The sequence below is a fragment of the Stylophora pistillata genome, chromosome 3 (assembly GCF_964205215.1).
Source record: "Stylophora pistillata chromosome 3, jaStyPist1.2, whole genome shotgun sequence".
Classification (NCBI taxonomy): Eukaryota; Metazoa; Cnidaria; class Anthozoa; order Scleractinia; family Pocilloporidae; genus Stylophora; species Stylophora pistillata.
Window position 1 is genome coordinate 5,850,001 of NC_142521.1, and position 17,500 is coordinate 5,867,500.

General features: G+C 39.8%; 2 protein-coding genes and 1 long non-coding RNA gene across 3 annotated transcripts in view; 1 reads left to right on the plus strand and 2 right to left on the minus strand.

The window, feature by feature from the left end:
• LOC111339988 (uncharacterized) overlaps positions 1 to 7,363 on the minus strand; it is a 10,536-nt gene extending 3,173 nt beyond the window's left edge. Inside the window, exons 1-6 of the mRNA XM_022946751.2 lie at positions 7,143 to 7,363; positions 6,004 to 6,270; positions 4,889 to 5,457; positions 4,111 to 4,644; positions 2,280 to 2,346; positions 254 to 532 (exon numbers count right to left, since the gene is read on the minus strand). Of these exons, the coding sequence (XP_022802486.2) occupies positions 254 to 532; positions 2,280 to 2,346; positions 4,111 to 4,644; positions 4,889 to 5,457; positions 6,004 to 6,270; positions 7,143 to 7,193 (1,767 nt within the window). The 5' untranslated portion in view covers positions 7,194 to 7,363. The remainder of the gene's footprint in view (positions 1 to 253; positions 533 to 2,279; positions 2,347 to 4,110; positions 4,645 to 4,888; positions 5,458 to 6,003; positions 6,271 to 7,142) is intronic.
• Positions 7,364 to 8,002: 639 nt separating this feature from the next.
• On the plus strand, positions 8,003 to 9,857 carry LOC148734276 (uncharacterized). The gene is made up of 2 exons (XR_015999106.1): positions 8,003 to 8,274; positions 9,095 to 9,857. It is a non-coding gene; the product is annotated as an uncharacterized LOC148734276 (long non-coding RNA).
• LOC111339975 (uncharacterized) overlaps positions 9,648 to 17,500 on the minus strand; it is a 7,942-nt gene continuing 89 nt past the window's right edge. The window contains exons 1-6 of the mRNA XM_022946726.2: positions 17,398 to 17,500; positions 15,106 to 15,384; positions 12,869 to 14,612; positions 12,423 to 12,720; positions 11,759 to 11,923; positions 9,648 to 10,534 (exon numbers count right to left, since the gene is read on the minus strand). The exon at positions 17,398 to 17,500 is cut by the window's right edge and continues 89 nt beyond it. Coding sequence (XP_022802461.2) covers positions 10,387 to 10,534; positions 11,759 to 11,923; positions 12,423 to 12,720; positions 12,869 to 14,612; positions 15,106 to 15,384; positions 17,398 to 17,469 — 2,706 coding nt within the window. The 5' untranslated portion in view covers positions 17,470 to 17,500 and the 3' untranslated portion in view covers positions 9,648 to 10,386. The remainder of the gene's footprint in view (positions 10,535 to 11,758; positions 11,924 to 12,422; positions 12,721 to 12,868; positions 14,613 to 15,105; positions 15,385 to 17,397) is intronic.

The window sequence follows — 17,500 nt, forward strand, 5'->3', positions numbered from 1 at the left end:
GGAAATATTGCTTCAAAAAAGTGCCTCCTAGTTTCAAAAGTTATTTGTTTTTTAGCACAGTCTGGAGAATGAGGACTCATGCATCATAGCCTTGTCTCTTAGTCGTTTAACTTGTTCCCTAAAATAAAATACAAACTTGTCCTTCGATTGCTATCGTCTGGCTTAAAGTCAAATTGATAGGTGAAAGGGTTAGGCATTAAATGACGCGAAAGAGATTATATAAAAATTAATTTGTTTTCATACTGAGCCTTACCAGAAATGAGTCAAAAGAAAACGCCCTCCTGATGTTAAGTACATGGTTATCATTGTCACCAACCACGCCAGTCCGGCCTCTACCAATATTACAGCTGTTTGAAGGAGACCCACTAACTGACTGACTCACACACAGTTTGAAGTAGGCATCGCACGGGCGGCATGGGCCAAAATTTAAAAATCTGTGGTCGCAGCATTTACCATTGCTCAAGCGATGAGTCGGGTTAGTGTACCTTCTTAGTGTTATAATGGCGCGACCAGTTCCTTCAGAGGGTGGTGCCTGTCAACAAAAGACGTACATTTTACCCACTGTATGAGCAGGAGACTTACGATTTCGTCGAGTATTGATAATTCAAACCCGCACACGCGATCTCGCATTTTCGTCGAGCACCCAATGCTGAGGCTTTGTCTTAACTTAAGTTCAAATTTGACTAATTTCGTTGCCATCAGACATCATTGTACACTGTGCTCGCTATCTGTGTTCACAGCTCGATGTGAATTATGGAAATCAACGCACCTAATCAGTTATCTGCAGAAGAGGAGAACTGTTTGTAATTTATTTTTCCTAAGACTCGTTTCACTTTTGCAAGAGACTGTCTCCTACAAACCAAATCCGTGATACTTTTGTACAATGGTGTCTTTTTCTAATAGTAATACTTTGCGTTTAAAGCGAAAGCGCTTTTTCCGTTATTTTCTAACAAACTCCAAGAAATCAATAGATAGATTCAGCTCAAGATGAATGTTATCCGCTGGGGATGATAACACTTGCCTCGATCTTAGATTATTTCCGAAATCACAAAACTGACTTGATACTGAAATGTTCTGTAACAAATAAACAATAATGATAACCTTACTAGAAAACATTCCAAGTAAAACATATAGCCGCCCTAACATAAAATGTTTTCTGTTGTACTTTTGTTTCGAGTGAGAAAGGAGTTGTAGTTAAAAGTAATTTGAATTCAGTGTTTTATCAAAAATATGTCTTTGTAGCGGCTTGTGATAAAACTCTGGGAATTCAAAACAAAAAAAAAAAGAAAAGGAAAAAAAAAGTGTACTTGATAAACATTTCGGTTTGCGAACCGACGTGAACCATCACACCACCTATGATTGAAGCCCATGGGAATTACGACAACGTCTCTCTCCAACTTGCCCCTCCCCGTTCCCACTACTCGCTTTGTGTAATTACGTCATGATATGAACATTCTTATTACTATTTACAATTCACAATCGAAAATATGCTCGGGAAACGATTCATGCGAAACACGACACGCATGGAGAACTTGTTCAGTGCCGTTTGAATATGGCTTGCCATAGCTACTTGGGAGATATCTAATCTGGAATCCACATTTAACTGGTTGAATTTCAAGAAAGGAAAAAAAATTATTTGTTATGACTGTTATGACTCGATGAAATTTCAATGTTATGCGAGACTCTTTAAATGGATTGGAGGATCAAAGCTCAACTACTGAGAACTCTAGAAGTAATCGACGACAGCATAATTTATGAACATAAGAACGAAATCGCGCGGCCTGAGTTGTATCGGAATAATTTACAGACTGCCATAATCTGCTTTGCTTCTCAATATTTCCTGTGGCGAATGGAGAAGAGGTCAATGCACTACTAACGCCGCCGAGGAATGATAGGATTTCCGCTGATTATACAAAAACTACCCGCGCTCACGAATAAAATCACCTTTCCGCTCGACCGGAAGAGTCTGTTGTGCTTTCAATTTCTAAACTGACTGCGTCAAAATGTTTCGAGTTTGTCTTTACCGAAAATTTTTACACTGTTCTTCGCCAAACTGAACGATTTTTTGCCTTGCCTCCGACTATTCTCATTTCTATGGTTTTTCTGCACGTTAATCTCAATGTCGTAACTTGAATTGGCTTTCTCACGTGGTCTTCCTTATTTATTTTTTTTCATTTTGGCGAGTCCTGTTTACAGTGTTCACTGTAGATTGGCCGCCATCGCGCTGATCTCATGCATAACAAATATTAAGCAGAGACAAAATTTTGAAAATCACTTACCATGAAGGCCAACATAACCGCTACAGCGCTGAAAAACCAGAGGAACATTTCGTCGATGGTAATTTCGCTAAAAATTGACAAAAATTATGCGGTTCCAGCGGCAATATTATCGTAGTGAAACTTTGACTTGTGTTCCGCAGTTCCAGCGTAATTTCTTTACATCCGTCTATAGTGGACTCCGCGGCTGCACAGAGCGTGAATCATCAAATTTCATTTTTTATAGGCGATCAGTTATCAAATTGTTGTGTTGACTTTTGGCCAAAAGCCTAGATTATTCTGGATAACACTATGCTTGAACAAGCATGACACACGCCCCGGTGTGGGTGGGATTAGGGTAGGGAGGAAGAGGAGAGTAGTGCTTCCAAAAGAAAAATTGATAGGGGTGGGGCGGGGTTAATTGCATCAATCACTACTATGCATCTGAGGTACCCCTAAGATATTTAACATCTTGAAAGTAATCTCGGAGATAATTTAAGTTTCACCTCTTTGGATAAAACTGAATAATAACATAGCTACGAGACAATAATCTGATTTTCTTCCCCATTTGATACATAGGGTTTTTCCCTCCTCCGCAACCCCCACTTCACGGGTCATTCAAGCGATCAGATGAAGGAACAGGCAGCTGGAGCCCAATGTTCTTAGTTTTCTGACATTTAGCTTATTTCCCTCCGTCGTGGGCCGGTAATCTTTGCAGTTGTTCAGGGATGGAGAGCTTTGACAAAAGGTTTAAAGCTGAGAAGTAAAAGAAAACTCTTGCGTAACAGAGATATGTTGCGGCTCGCAGTTCGTGGCTGCGATAAGTTATAAAATATTTCGCCCATGGTATCTTTTCCCCTCCGCCCTTAAGCAGATTAGACCGCAAAGGTTATCAACACGGAATACAAGGAGTAACAATCTGGAATGAATGTGCTTTTATTACGTCATGGTGAGATTACAATAGTAAGGTCACAATTAAAAGATAACAAACTGCAGAAGTAAATGGTTATCTTTGGATATGTTTGCTGCTTTTAAGTTTTTAGTCATAATATGTAATCGATGATACATTTTGCCACTTCTTAGCTATTGTTTACACGAGCGAGCAATTGACGGATAAAACTACAACCTATATGTATTTCTGCACGATCAGTCACTGGATTTTAAAACAAACTAGCTTCCAGTCTTCGATATCAGTTGTTTGCATTCAAGGTTTCGTGTTTCACACAGCTCTTGAATTTCATTATTGAAAAACATACTAGTTTTACAAAATCATAGGAACACTAAGGCTAAGTAGCAATATCCGCACTTGATAAAATATCACGGCGTATTAATCTCAAATTGTGAAGATCACATTTAGCAACCGCACAAAATAACCAGAGGAATTCCTGAATTTGGTACCAGTATTTCTCTGCATTCAATCTTAGTTCCGAAAATCATACGAGCAAAGCGCAATACTGTTAACAACACAAATGTGTTTTATATTAAAAAAAATATATATATATATATAGATATATAAAAGAACAAAAATAGAAAAACAAAAAATAGCATGAAATGGGAATACCATAAGATGCTCACAGTTAGGCCGCAGTACCGAGTCATATAAAGATTTTACGAGTTTAAGTTTTGCGAATTGGGAAAACTTGCTATAGCTATGAACTGAGCTGTAAGAACATCTATTGATGAAGGCTGAAAATATCAGTACTGAGTTGGAAATCGTAATAAAAAAAAAATCCCAAGTGGAAATTATCATTTTTTCTAACAGGGATGTTTTCCCTCAAACATACACACGGAACACCTCCCGCAAAAAATTCATGCCACAAGGTTATCTAACTATTATCAGTCAAAGGTACGCGCTCAGTTCTTTTTTCGATCGAGACAGCTTGGCCCTTCCCAGCCAGATCTGCACACTTTACTTCCATTAAGGGTCTCGCACGTGTAATGCCCGTGCTCGTTGTCATCATGAGGGACACAGTACTGGAGACACTCGGGGCCATGCCACCACTGCTTGCATTGCTTAACTCCATCGTCAGAACAATAAATGTAGCCTTCTTGCTGAACGCTGTACGTGTCATTCGCCAAGCAGGATAAAGAACAATTTGCACCATACCGACCCAGGAGGCAGTCCACACAGTCTGGAGGGCGATACCCATCAAAACAGACTTTGCCGCCATGCTCGTCACAAGTATAATGGCCCCGGATGTCATCATCTTGAGGAACACAAAACACCGTGCAGTTCTTTCCGTGCCATCCATTATGGCATGTTTTATTTCCGTCAGGCGCACAGCTATAATGGCCATTGTCATCATCGTCATGTGGAATACAGTGCGCTTTGCACTCGTTACCAAACCACCACGGTAGGCAATTTTTTGTTCCATTCGATTGGCTGCATCTGGGGAGGTAAATGCAATTTTTGGTGTCTGAAAGCGTAATGCATAAAACTGGGAAGAATACTAATGGCCTTTTTTTCGAAACAAACGAACGAAACTACTACTAATAGTGGCTAAACAACTGTTTTTGGTAGCTGAATATTTTTCCTTGGCTGTTTTTGAGTTTGGATCTCTTTCTCATAAGCGTTAACAAGGACAAAAATAGTACCTAGAAATACCTTGCAAATTGCGGTTGGAACAACTTACTTGTAATGTCCAAGCTCGCCACTGTCTTGAGGTACACAGTACGTAGAACAGCCAGGACCAAACCAGTTTTTCACGCATCGTTTACAAGATGGCCCCTCCCAACGTGGAAGACAGACTTTGTTTCCCTGCCTATCACAGTTGAAATGTCCATCTCGCGGGTCATCTCGAGGAGCACACCATCGAGTGCAGCTCTCTCCATAATAATTTGATCTACAGACCTTTCCTCCCATTTCATCGCAGGTGTAGTGTCCCCTCCAGTTAGGGATACACTTCACAGTGCAGCTCTTACCGTACCAGTTAGTTCGACAAACCTTTTCTCCCAGCAATCCACATGTGTAGGTTCTTCCCGGGACACACTCCTTTGTGCAGTGAGGGCCGTAATAGTTCTTGTCGCAGTGTACCTCCAAGTCAAGTGTTATCTGAACGACCCTGCTCTTATGTCGTAAGGCAATTTTCTGGTGGCCGTTCCCAGGTGACCAAGGTCTATTCGAGCTATAAAAGGTCTCCACTAGGTCATCTTTAAGAACACTGTCATGGTCCCAAACTTGCACCTTCAAATTAACGAATTCCTTTGGCGGAAGTAATTTATGTCATTTAGTAAACAATCTCTTGCATTCACCAATACACACAGTCCATTTTAGGTATGTATACCCATGTGAGTGAGAGCGCGCACGACTGACAAATTTTGTTGAGAGTTTTGGAGGAACAAAACAACTTTTTTCCAGTACGCCCGGACACTACATCAAGTAACCGAGTGCGCAATAAAGAATTTCCTGCCAATTCTAACCAGAATTTTTTAACCATTTTAACCAATTGACGATTTTAAATTGTGCTGGTCACGTAACATATGATCCAAGCTGAATTACAACTCAACATGTGCACAATTTAGGATCGTTTCATGCAACAGTACAAGCGACGTACAAGGATACAACTTTTGTAGGAAATGCGGTTAAGGTAACTGAAATGTTTGACGGCGTCAAGGAAGTTTGCACCATTCACGTTCAATAAACCCAAAACTTATTAATCGAAACTCCTGTGGAACGATCGCAACTTGTGCTCATGTTGAGTTATAATTACTTCGCTTTTGATGTGAAGGATGTAAAATTCTGACTTACTTGTAAGGATGTGAAAGTGAACTCTTTTCCTAAATTAAGTATATAATCATCCCTGTCACCAACGACTGCAGTCCGTTTTGTTCCCAGGTTACAGGAATACGTTTTGGATGAAGCTGATTGTGTCGCGCAAATTTTGAAGTATGCTTCACATCCACCAGAGCAACCGAAAAACCCAGCATCACAGCATTTGAATTTGTAGGTCCTATGAGCAGGATTTTTGTAGTACTTCAGAGTAACGGCTACACGTCCACCACCTTCACAGGGCATCTGTAAAAATTGTAAACACTAAATCGATTTAGAAAAAACCCTTTCGAGCTGTCAACAAAATCTATCAAAATTTTCAAAAGATGTTTTCTTTTGGCTCTTTTCTCAGGAAAAAAGCTCATAAGTTTAATTTAGCTGGAAAAAATTGTAAAATCTTAAAGAAAACGCGACATACGGCTGAAAGAATGCTTTAGGGGAGCTAGATCCATACCGAAGAGCAAAAGGTGTCTTAATCGGAAAGGCCTTCAGCAGAGTGGTAACGTTTCCGCAGGGTTTTCATCTGAAATCTCGATTTTCAAATTTTATTTTCATGAAAATTCGCCAGAATATTCGTCAGATATTAACGCAACAAAGCGTGTGAGGCTCTTACGAAGTACGACCAAATAACATAAAACTGTTTGAATGAGATTCGATACCAAGCCTGCGACGGTTTTGCAGTAAATATAGAAACCGGGAGGTCGGTCCTAGAGGAACCGCCCGCTTTGGGAGTGCCACAGAGCCCTGTACAGAGCAAACTGTTGTATTTAAACAATTAAAGAAAGTCTTCCCCGACTCTTTAGCCTGGACCTTCCGTAAACTAAATACGTAATTAACAGGACCCTACGTGGCCTGAGTAGCCATTGAGTTCTTTGCTGTTTAGTTAGTGGGAGTTTCCACGACAAAAAGACCTTTAAATCATTTTATCTGGCGCGAGACTTAGTGTTGTCTTTTCCCAGTGCTCGAGCTAATTGTGTCATAATTTCCACTAGCTGCAAAACATAAAGATTCGGAGTGTTTCTTAATTCATCGAAGAAAGGCAGTTTTCCAGCAGTTTCCATTAAATACAAAGTCCGACAAGGCATAGTTGTCTACACAGCGTAACTAACGAGACTTACCACATAGAAAAAGATCATTGCCGCAGCGGATAGCAGTGGAATGAAGTTCATTTTTCCGTTTCTCTTTTTTTCCGGTGTTGGCACTGAGTAAGGATATATAACTGCAAACTGAACGACAGCTTGAACAATTCACCGTCAGCATACGACTGAAGTCCAGTAGTTTACTCTTGGTTTACATAGACCTTTATTAAGTGTTTAGATCTTGTTTGGCGTTTTTGGATGATTAAATGGAACTGATGAGCCAATATTTGATACTTTTCCGTTTGTTATAAGCTGTTAATCCGGATACAGTTGATGGATATAGGAAAGATCACTCCATAATTAGGACGGCTGCTGAAAGAGTACTTGATGTGCTTTGGTAAAAATAGAACTTCGAGAAATTTCACAAAGAATTCCGGTTGAGCAGAAGGATCGAGTAAAAAACGCCTTTGGGATAGCCAGTAGTGTTAGGGCAGTAATTTCTTCCTTTTCTATAGCGTCAAGCATCATATCTGTCCTAAGGATGTTTAATTTTAAGCGTTTCTTTCGCTCTGTGTGTCCAGTAAGCTGGTTAACCCTTTACAACCTAGCATCAGCATGAATATTCTCCATACTGTTCTCTACACATCTCCTTGAGTGCGGACAAGGAGAATTTGTTTAACAATAAAGAGCTTGTTTAGTTGGTGATTTTTTTTCCTTTACTCTCACTCTTATGTGTTATTCAGGGGTGATATTATAAGGAGAAATTAGATCATTCTTAGGGGTAAAAGTTTTAAGAGCGGCTCGTTCACATACTTTGGAAAACGCTGGTAAATTGGTCATATGGGGCGTCTGTTGTTTGGGTCACCAATGCGATTGTTGTTTGGGTCACCAGTGCCGGGTTAATTCCAGACTTTGCGATATGAAGAGTCTAGTTACCTCTAGATCTGTATCTTCAATAGCGATCCCGAAGCTTTCTGATCAACAAACAAACAGGAATATAAATGAATGTGTTGACAGGTTAGCATGACTCCCGCCGCACAAAGAAATTAGCCGCGAGTTCTCACTACTTGGAACTCGCCAGATCGCTAGATCGCTGTTAGTTTTATTTTTGGTGACTGAGCCTTATTAGCTTCAGCTTTCCACGATTTTGCTCCATCTTCTGTGATTTGAGGTCAGTATACTTTGCTATAATTAAAGAGAAAACTTCGTTTTAAAGAACTAGCAAACAGACGAAGAAAATTCCAGACATTTTTGAAAATAAAAAACAAATATTACGTAATATAGCATATAATCTATTGCTATCCTTCAAAAACCTTTGTACTATCAAGATAATTAATTCAACTAGACCAGATTCAGTATGCTTCAGGTTCATTCCTAGTTCAGGGTAGTTATCTTAGTTTTCGTTACATGTTTATTATGATTCCATTAAAGACGGAACATTATTTTTCTGGAGAGGGGGTATGAGAAATAGGTTTCGGACGCATTGGACAAACAAAATTTGTTTGGCCCATCCAAACATCTGGACAAAATTTTTCTCTGCCAAATTTTCAATTTTGTCAAGCGTGGGCGCACTGAGACACAGCAAATTATTACTTAACCACAAGTGTCAATCACACGGAAATAAACACCATCACTTGAACGCCGTATGCGGGAAAGGTTACATGTGATCTCAGGAGTGATGGTCTCATGGTGATCTTTAACCTCTTTGATTGGATATATTGCCTCAATATATTATTGCTTGTATTTAGTTTTTTTTCTTCCTTGAATTCGTTCAACTCCAGCTGAGGCAGTTTCTACTTCTACTATGCAAGTGAAGGCCTCACCTTGTTCGATTGCAACTGGTTGTGGAATACCACATCAGATTTTTCCGTAGAAGGCAGCAAAGGTCCCATCCTTGCTATTGACCCCTTACTATTAGAACCTACCTAGGCCTTGTAATTCTTGGTTTGAAATGGGTACTTCTTATGCAGACCATTACTTAATTTTCGTAGGCATAATATCTTCGAAGAAGTCTTTCATCGCCAGATGAGAATGTCGCGCGACACGTTTAACATTCTATAGGCCATTCTTCGTTAAACTACAAAGGGAAGACACGCGGTTGAGGAACTGCATCCCACCAGAAAGTGTCCTGGCTTTCGGACTCTATCGCTTATGACATGGTGAGTCGAAAATGCAGGCATTGCAATGAATGTTGCTCGTGAAGCATTCACTGATGTCTTAAATACTCCGACTAGAAATAAAAATCAAATTTTCTTGATTGACATTTTCCATCAAATTATGGCTTGTAAATTGACAAATCTGTCAGATGTCACGCCTGACAAAAATTTGTCCTGCTTCGAGGCAGGACGACGGCGCCTTTGAAGTTCGGTGAGCCTTGACAAAATTTGGTAGGGAACTGGTGACAGATTTTTTCTCAAAATAAACAAAAATTTGCCTAGTGCGTCGAGGCTCATATTGAAAAAAAAATTGCTTGCAGGGTCTGAAAAGACAAAATAAATTGTTTTCCAACGTGATGGAGTAAAAAATGTTTATAGAGAAGTCAGGTAAGATATCAAAAAATTTTATTAATAAAACTGAAATAAAAAAAATAAAGTAACAAATTGAAGCATCATTATAAAAATGAACACTATTTGGGCACTAAAACGTTGGTCACTCTGCATTAAGCAAATAACAAATCTGAAAATACTTGAATATCTCTCAAAGAAATGGGAACTTATTGCGTCGTATGCCCTTTATTTGCGTCCGTAGCTGCCACTTTTATGAAGTGAATGGAAATATAAGGAACGGCTGAAGGACGGCTGTTACTCCATGATGATAAAACTGAATTTCTAGTTATTGGAACTTGTCAGCAGTAAAATAAATTAAATCAAATTTTTTGAACCATTCTTTTTGAACTTACGTCTATATACATTTTTAACAAAAACTCTTAAGGGTGCTCAGCAAACCTCTCGTCGAAATTTCTTTTTATGCCAGGTGCAATCAGACACATGACTCCTAAGACATTTGCAAAACGAGTTACAAGTTCATAGACGTACCATGAACTGAAAACGTAAGAATTTATAATATTTACTTTGTACACCTGATGTCAATGATGTTATCATGGATAAAATTAGGAGTACAGAAATAAGAAATTAGCTATTAGCAACGTGTTGCTGCCTTTTCATTTGATTTTTTCTAGGGTCGAAAGAACTGTGTAAATATAAAATGATGACACTCGATTTCAAATTGAGTTTAATTTTCCAATTTCTATTAACTTTCTATTCCATGAACTTCACCCTTTTGTTCACAAATCAAACACAACATTCCAATCGCTGTCAAGTTTCAGTTGTCTGTCGCTGGTACAGCACTTGGGTTTTTGTTTTCGTGGGGCAAATAGTGGATTATTGTACATCACCAGGTGATCGTCTACCTGCCTTGAGCCGTCTTCAGTCCTATACAGGGAAAAAGATAAATCAAATCGATCTTCACCAAATATTCACAAAGGTTGAAGTGGTACGCCTATGCAACCATTGATATCTACTCAGCATACCTTCCAAATAGACTGAATGTGCAGAAGAACTGTAAATATAAAAGTTTCTAATAATAAATTCATTTCTATTTGTACCAGACGCACGTACATAGTGCGGATCTATTTGTAACTAATGTACGCGCTCCTAATCGTACAGCTGTAAGTGAAACATCATCAAACAAATCAATATGTAAATACCAGGGCTGCAAATAACGGCCGGTCAACGGACAATGTCCCGTCAAAATTGGGTACTGACCGGACAAATCCTTGGTTTGCCGGACATCTTCTCTGGTCCTTTACCGACTCGTTCAAAGAAATTTTAATTTTTAACTGTTTGATAATCACAAGGGACACAGTCATGTTTCCAAAAGAAAAAAACAACAACATAAAAGTAGACAAATTAGTGGTCGAGAAATTCCCGGCAGTCGCAAATTTCCGCGATGTCATCAAGTCCTGTCGCGATCGCAAATCATCGTGTCTTCCGTTATTTTATTTACTTTATTTAAGTGTTCCCAGTTAGTAGAGGGTTTTACCTTTGGCTACATACCATCATTTACTCTTAAATAAAGTGATTGATTGTTAAATTGATTGAATGATCGGAAAGCACCCTCACGAAGAATAATTTTGCTGCATCGAGAATACTCCAAGTAGCATTTGTTGCAAAGTGCAAAAAGCGAGCAAAAGGCCCAAAACCTGGAGAATCCGACCACTCTTTTACTCTAAGAAAAATTCACAACTGTAACTTAAAAAAAGGGCTCTGAGTGTAATATTTAGTAATAAGTGATTTTGCCAGATGTAAAGTAACCGTTCCACCTACTCAATGCGAGGCTGCTTCTGCAGTAAAGAGTAGTAAAATTATTGACTTGTAATTTTTATTGCCAGACCGACTTGGATTCAGTTGTTTTTTAGCTGTAAAAGGATTACTGTGCAATCTGGGTTCACTTTAGCAAGAGTTCGGACTGTTAAAATTTGACCGGCCAAAAACGGGTAGTGTCCGAGCAAAAGCATGTTTGACGGGACAACGTGACCGGCGACTGCCCGTTAGTTATTTGCAGCCTTGTAAATACTGCACTATTCATCCAATATCAAGTAGAGTCCAGTTGCCAAAAAGATCAACCCCTTTTTTATAACAAAGAAAAGCACTCACCAAGAGACTTGTTGAACCTTGAAGAACATATCGTTCATTTCATATTGCGTTAGGATATCGTCTGCCAACGGGTTCACTCTACCACTCGATCCTCTTTCCAATGAAAGCCTCCGTGTTTCATTTTTTTGTCTAGAGTAGGGAACTCGCCTGATTCTTGGCCTACAACTGAGGTTGAATAAGAAAAGTTCCGTTAGGTTAGCTACTATGAATTTAAATTCCATAATACACCATTTATATGAGATAGGAAATATGTAAAGACACTTGGACTTCACCCTTACTAAACTTACAAGCCCCCGGTTTGCTCCCGGCTCATTCCTTATCTCCTATGCATACGAAAAATTGTGAAGGCTTACCTTTAAGAGCAACTTCAAATCATTGGAAAAGGGATCTAGACAGTCGTGGTTTTTAGTGAGAATCTCGAGAAAAACGCTCATTTCAGGATATTTATATCCCAGATTTCCGGCTTATTGGGCTTGCTCAGGCTGGTATATAAAAACACTGGTAGACATCGACGATATCCCTCCCTTTTCAATACATTCGAATCCAAAATGATTCTTACAAAATGAGATGTCCACGTGATATCCCTCCCTTTTCAATACATCGGAATCCAAAATGATTCTTACAAAATGAGATGTCCACGTGATATCTACAAGTAGACACTGACCTTATCATAGCTATCATTATTACGGCACAGATACACAGTAGTAACGCAAAGCCTCCAGTGATCAAACCGATCCGCGTGCTAGTCAGCCATCCTTTCTTATCCGCCTTTCTGCTCTCCTTTTCCACAGGGCTATCTCCTTCAGTCGACTCCGTAGACCAGATGCTGGATTCTTTGGTCGACATCTTGGTCTGAGGGTAGAACGGAGTCTTAATAATGTGGTCTGTGGTTTTGCTTTCGGTTGGGAAAGATGGCAATGACGAGGGAGTCCTTATAGATGGATGAGAAGTAGATGTAATTCCTAAAAAATGAGATAAAAAAATGTTTAACAATAACAGCAACTACTCTTACTTTATCTTATATATTTTGCGACATTTTGTCAAGTAAATGCATTTTCTGGGTTCATCGATAATGAGCAAAGGAAAACATTCACAACTCAGCACACTTACTTTGAAGACACGCTGCTCCTTGCCAACCTTTTAAGCACAATTTTTGACCGGTCTCTTCCTCACACGTGTAGTGCCCTTTGCTGCTGTTTTGTGCCATGCAGAATGCTGCGCAATGAGGTCCATACCAGTGTAGGTAACATACCTTGCTTCCATCGGTGGCATCACAACTATAGTGTCCGGCAAAGTCATCCTTTGGGATACAGTTGGTAGAACAGTTAGGGCCATACCAAGTTTGGTGACATATTTTTGTACCGTCCTCAGACCCGCAATCGTAATGTCCCTTAGAGTTGTTGCTGGGTACACAATGCATTGAACAATTCCGACCAAACCAGTCCTGGTGACAAATCTTACTACCATCGTGATGATCGCATACGTAATGCCCTTGAGAGTCATTTCTTGGTGTACAGTAGATAGTGCAGTTTTGCCCAAACCAGCTCTGGTCACAAATCTTGGTCCCGTCCTCTTTGGCACATCGGTAGTGTCCTTCTGAATTGTTCGTTGTCCTGCAAAAAGTTTTGCATTCGGTTCCAAACCAATCATCTAGGCAAATCCTGCTGCCATTTCTCTTATCGCACTTGTAATGCCCGTTGGAGTTATCTTGAGGAGAACAGAAAATAGAGCACTGGGCTCCATGCCAGTTTTTAAGACACATCTTACCTCCATCGATCTTGTTACAATTGTAATGCCCAAGCGAATCACTATCATGAGGAACGCAATGGGTTGTACAACTGCTTCCATACCAGTCTGGATTACAAATTATCCGCCCTGTCTGTGGGTGACACGTGAAGTGACCCGCGTGATCATTTCTTGAGGCGCAATGAACTGTGCAGTTGGGTCCATACCAGTTACGTGCACATAGCCTACTCCCATTTGCAGTGCACTCGTGCTGACCAATAGAATCATTCCTGGATCGGCAGTAAATAGTACAGTTTTCTCCATACCAGTTAGGCAGACACTCCTTGGCTCCAGTACCACTCTGGCAAATGTAATGACCCACTGAATCATTTCTTGGTGAACAGAAAATCTCGCAGTAGTCACCAAACCATCCCTTGAGGCAGATTTTTTCTCCGGTTGTGATATTACAAGTGTAGCCCTGGAAAGAGTCGTTCCTTGCTTTGCAATCGCATAATGGTCCATACCAGCCCTGTAAACACATCCTGGCTCCGTTCGAGTCACACCTGTAGCCAGCCCTAGAACCATCGATCTGTTTGCAATAAACACTACATTTATTTTTGCCATACCAGTTACGCAAACAAACTTTTCGCCCTCGGGAATCGCATTTGTAACCCGCCAGCGAGTTATTCTTAGGGACACAGTGCACCTTACAGGTGAGTCCATACCATCCTTTTAGGCAAATCTTTCTTCCTGTCCCAGGATCGCATGAATAATGTCCGTTCGTGTTGTCATCGTAAGGCATACAGTATACTTTACAGCTGGCATCATACCATCCAACGCGGCAAACCTTATGACCAGTAGTTTTATCGCACGTGTAATGACCTTCTATGTTGTCATCGCGTGCTATACAAAGCCTGGTGCAACTGGGACCATAATAATCTTGGTGACACTGGACTGTATATTGCAAAATAGTCGTAGATGGATTTCCACCCAAACTGATTTCCCGCCAATTCTTGGAAGAACTCCATGAACTTGGAATGACGGTGACTGTCTTTTCGTATCCGTCTATCAGGTCATCCGATGATAGTGGATCATAATCCATGGCTTTGACACTTATTAGGAACGAACCCTACAAGAGTTATATAAAACTTTGCTGTATCTTACTTTTACTACTTTAGGAATGATTTCAGTGATATAGTTCCTTTAGCAATAAGTGCAATGATACTAAGACGGTAAATCACCAACGAGGAAAGTTATTAGACGAGCTGTTATCAGTGTACTTTGCATGACACTGACTTTTTTTTTGTCGCGCGGAAAGGGTTAACATATCTATCAATAATTTCCAGTCCAGGTTAGAAAAGAAACATTCAGACAAAGGAAAGAAGAACTATTTCTTAAAAGAATAAAGGCTGATAGTTTCTAAAGAAACTGTTAGGGGCTGCGTCGGTGGGGGTAACGAAGTAATTTGGATTCAACTTTGTTGATATATCCAAATTATTTCTTAAAAGCACTGCAAGCAGTGTAATTCAGGCAGAGAAACAGTGATGTACTTGAAAGCTCTCATGCACGATTCGTAAGGTTAATCTATGTACTTATGTTTGTTCGTCTCACTCCTGGCTTACCTTCCATAAAGAGAAAGTCCATACCAAGGGGTTTCTGCCTCCACGATAGAAGCCTTCGTTTGCACCAAAGACAACATGTTTGGTGTTATGGTATGTATTTGTCGTAGCGGAGACTAAACAAGATCCGCTAACAGATTGTTTCAGACAAATTTCCAAGTAATAGTCACAACTCCTACAAGATGGTTCACAACAATTTCCGTTCAAGTCTTTATTTGATGGATTTGAGAAACTTTTGAGAAGAACCGATAACTTTCCACCAGGACCAGCTGAAGTCGGAACCTTAGAAATTGAAACAGCTCTGTTGATTAGATATCTAATAATATTACTTATCATGGTGGTTCTAGAAAGTCTCAAGTCATTAGCTCACAGAGTCAATCCATCCGTCCGTGTAGGCCCGTTTGTGGCCATGAATGTGTCATTCATTTAGTCAGTTGGCAAGTCAGTTTCTCTCTCTTTCGGTCACTAACGAGCCAGTGCGTCAATCAGTCGCACTTTGATTTTTTCCGATCCCCCCTCCATCCCCTCCAAGTGCCCCATTAAGTTTTTCAAAGACAACAAATTGCACTCGAAATCATGTTATTACGGTAGCGAATCTAGGGGAGGGGCACGGAGGACCACCCCCCCCCTTATTTTGGTAAAAAAAATAAACGCAGAGGGAAGAAAAGCCGGTAGTTGAACACACACAAACTCAAAGCTCAAAGTCTGGATCCGCCACTGATTACTTATGCTAAACAAAGGCAGCCATATTTAAGTGCAAGACCCCGATGCAGTCACTCTCTGACTCAGGAGTGCTCACAACCTTTAAAGAATGTCCACTTAATCCGCTCCTAGTAAATGCGTACTCTTAAACATACACACGGAAAATTAATAACCGCAAGAAACAATGTAAACAAAGTAGGTTTCTTTCGCTTGAGTGACGTAAACAAATTAAAAAAGGTTGATTTTCTTATTTTGAAACTAAATGAAACTGCATTGAATAGGGTCGAGAAAAAGATAAGTACTGATCAGGTATCAATTCATATCGTGGCTTTTCCACGAAAAATCGATTTGCATTAGATTGTCAGATGTTTTCAGCTGTCTTTCATAATGTTTGTTTGTAAGTTAAGTTAAGATTAGACCTGCCTCAGACTCGTTTCAACAGTACAACCTGTGTTAACACTGATCAATCGTATATCTTTTTTTTATTATATTCTGAAGAAAAGTTACATATCAGAGTTCCACAAATCCTTTTAGTACGTGTATCAGTATTACGCATCGATTTTCGCTTTCATCTTTTATTTTCTTTGAGGTGCTTCCTGCTTTCCCCTTTATGACGGTAATGACCCTTCAAGTTACCCAAGGCAAACAACTTGTTTGCTCGCAACCTTTTTCCAAACAGCCCCTGCTTCAATGCAAGACATATCACTGTTTCTCAACAAAGAAAAGCAGAATCATAGCGTCGCTAAAAACTCTTCAAAGAGAACAAGTTCGTAAGAACCTAGTTTCTTAAAACTTTACAGAAAGCCATGAAAACGGCTTGCCATTAGTCGAAAATCGATGCACCTCTCGTAAATGTATATATGTATCAACTTTCATCATATCCTATGGTGATCTTGTAGGTATTTTAGCCGAAAACCAATCTTGAAATTAAGATCGCGAAGGGCTATGCTATGAGGACTGTATAGATCAGTTAAGATAACCTGTCCAAAATGGTCTTCTGCCTAACGTATCGAGTTTGTGTTGAAGAGATGCGCATCCAAAAGCTTATTTTGACTTGCATCAGCTTAAACCGACTCTTTAAAATGTTTTTAGTAAATTCAAGATATTCAACAGTACATTTAAATACCACGTGCTCATTTATAACATGTCCTGATCATTGTATTAAATTGAAAAGTCACCGGAAAGTCATCGAATACCAGCTTAATTACCCCTACCACACGCAGACAGTTTTGCAAGACCTGAGTGTATCAAAATACCAGGCTTACAAAACCAGCTCTAAATTTTTGAATAACTTCTTACCTCGGAAATTTTTTTCGCAAAGGATATGTCCGTACAGAAAAGTCCAAATGACAAGCGTAATATATGTTCAATACTTCTTGTTCAGAACGTTTCTCAACGAACGTCAAAGATGCAGTGTGTTGCACAAATGGCCGTGAATGCCTGACAGTTTTGAAAACGGAGTAGTATTTGGCGAAGAAACGATAGACTAAATTTGTAACTCGTAAACATCCTGAAAAAAGAAGTTTTGAGTTGCAAGTGCGAGAACTGCAGCGACAAAATGGTTTGACTTTTGCGCGGATGAAGTAACCTTACCTGCAAAGCAACGAGTAGTGCTGCAACCAGGAGAAAACAGATGGTGTTTGGCCGAGCGAAATAGATTTCCATGTGAAGTAACTCTGCTTATGCAGGCCTTTAA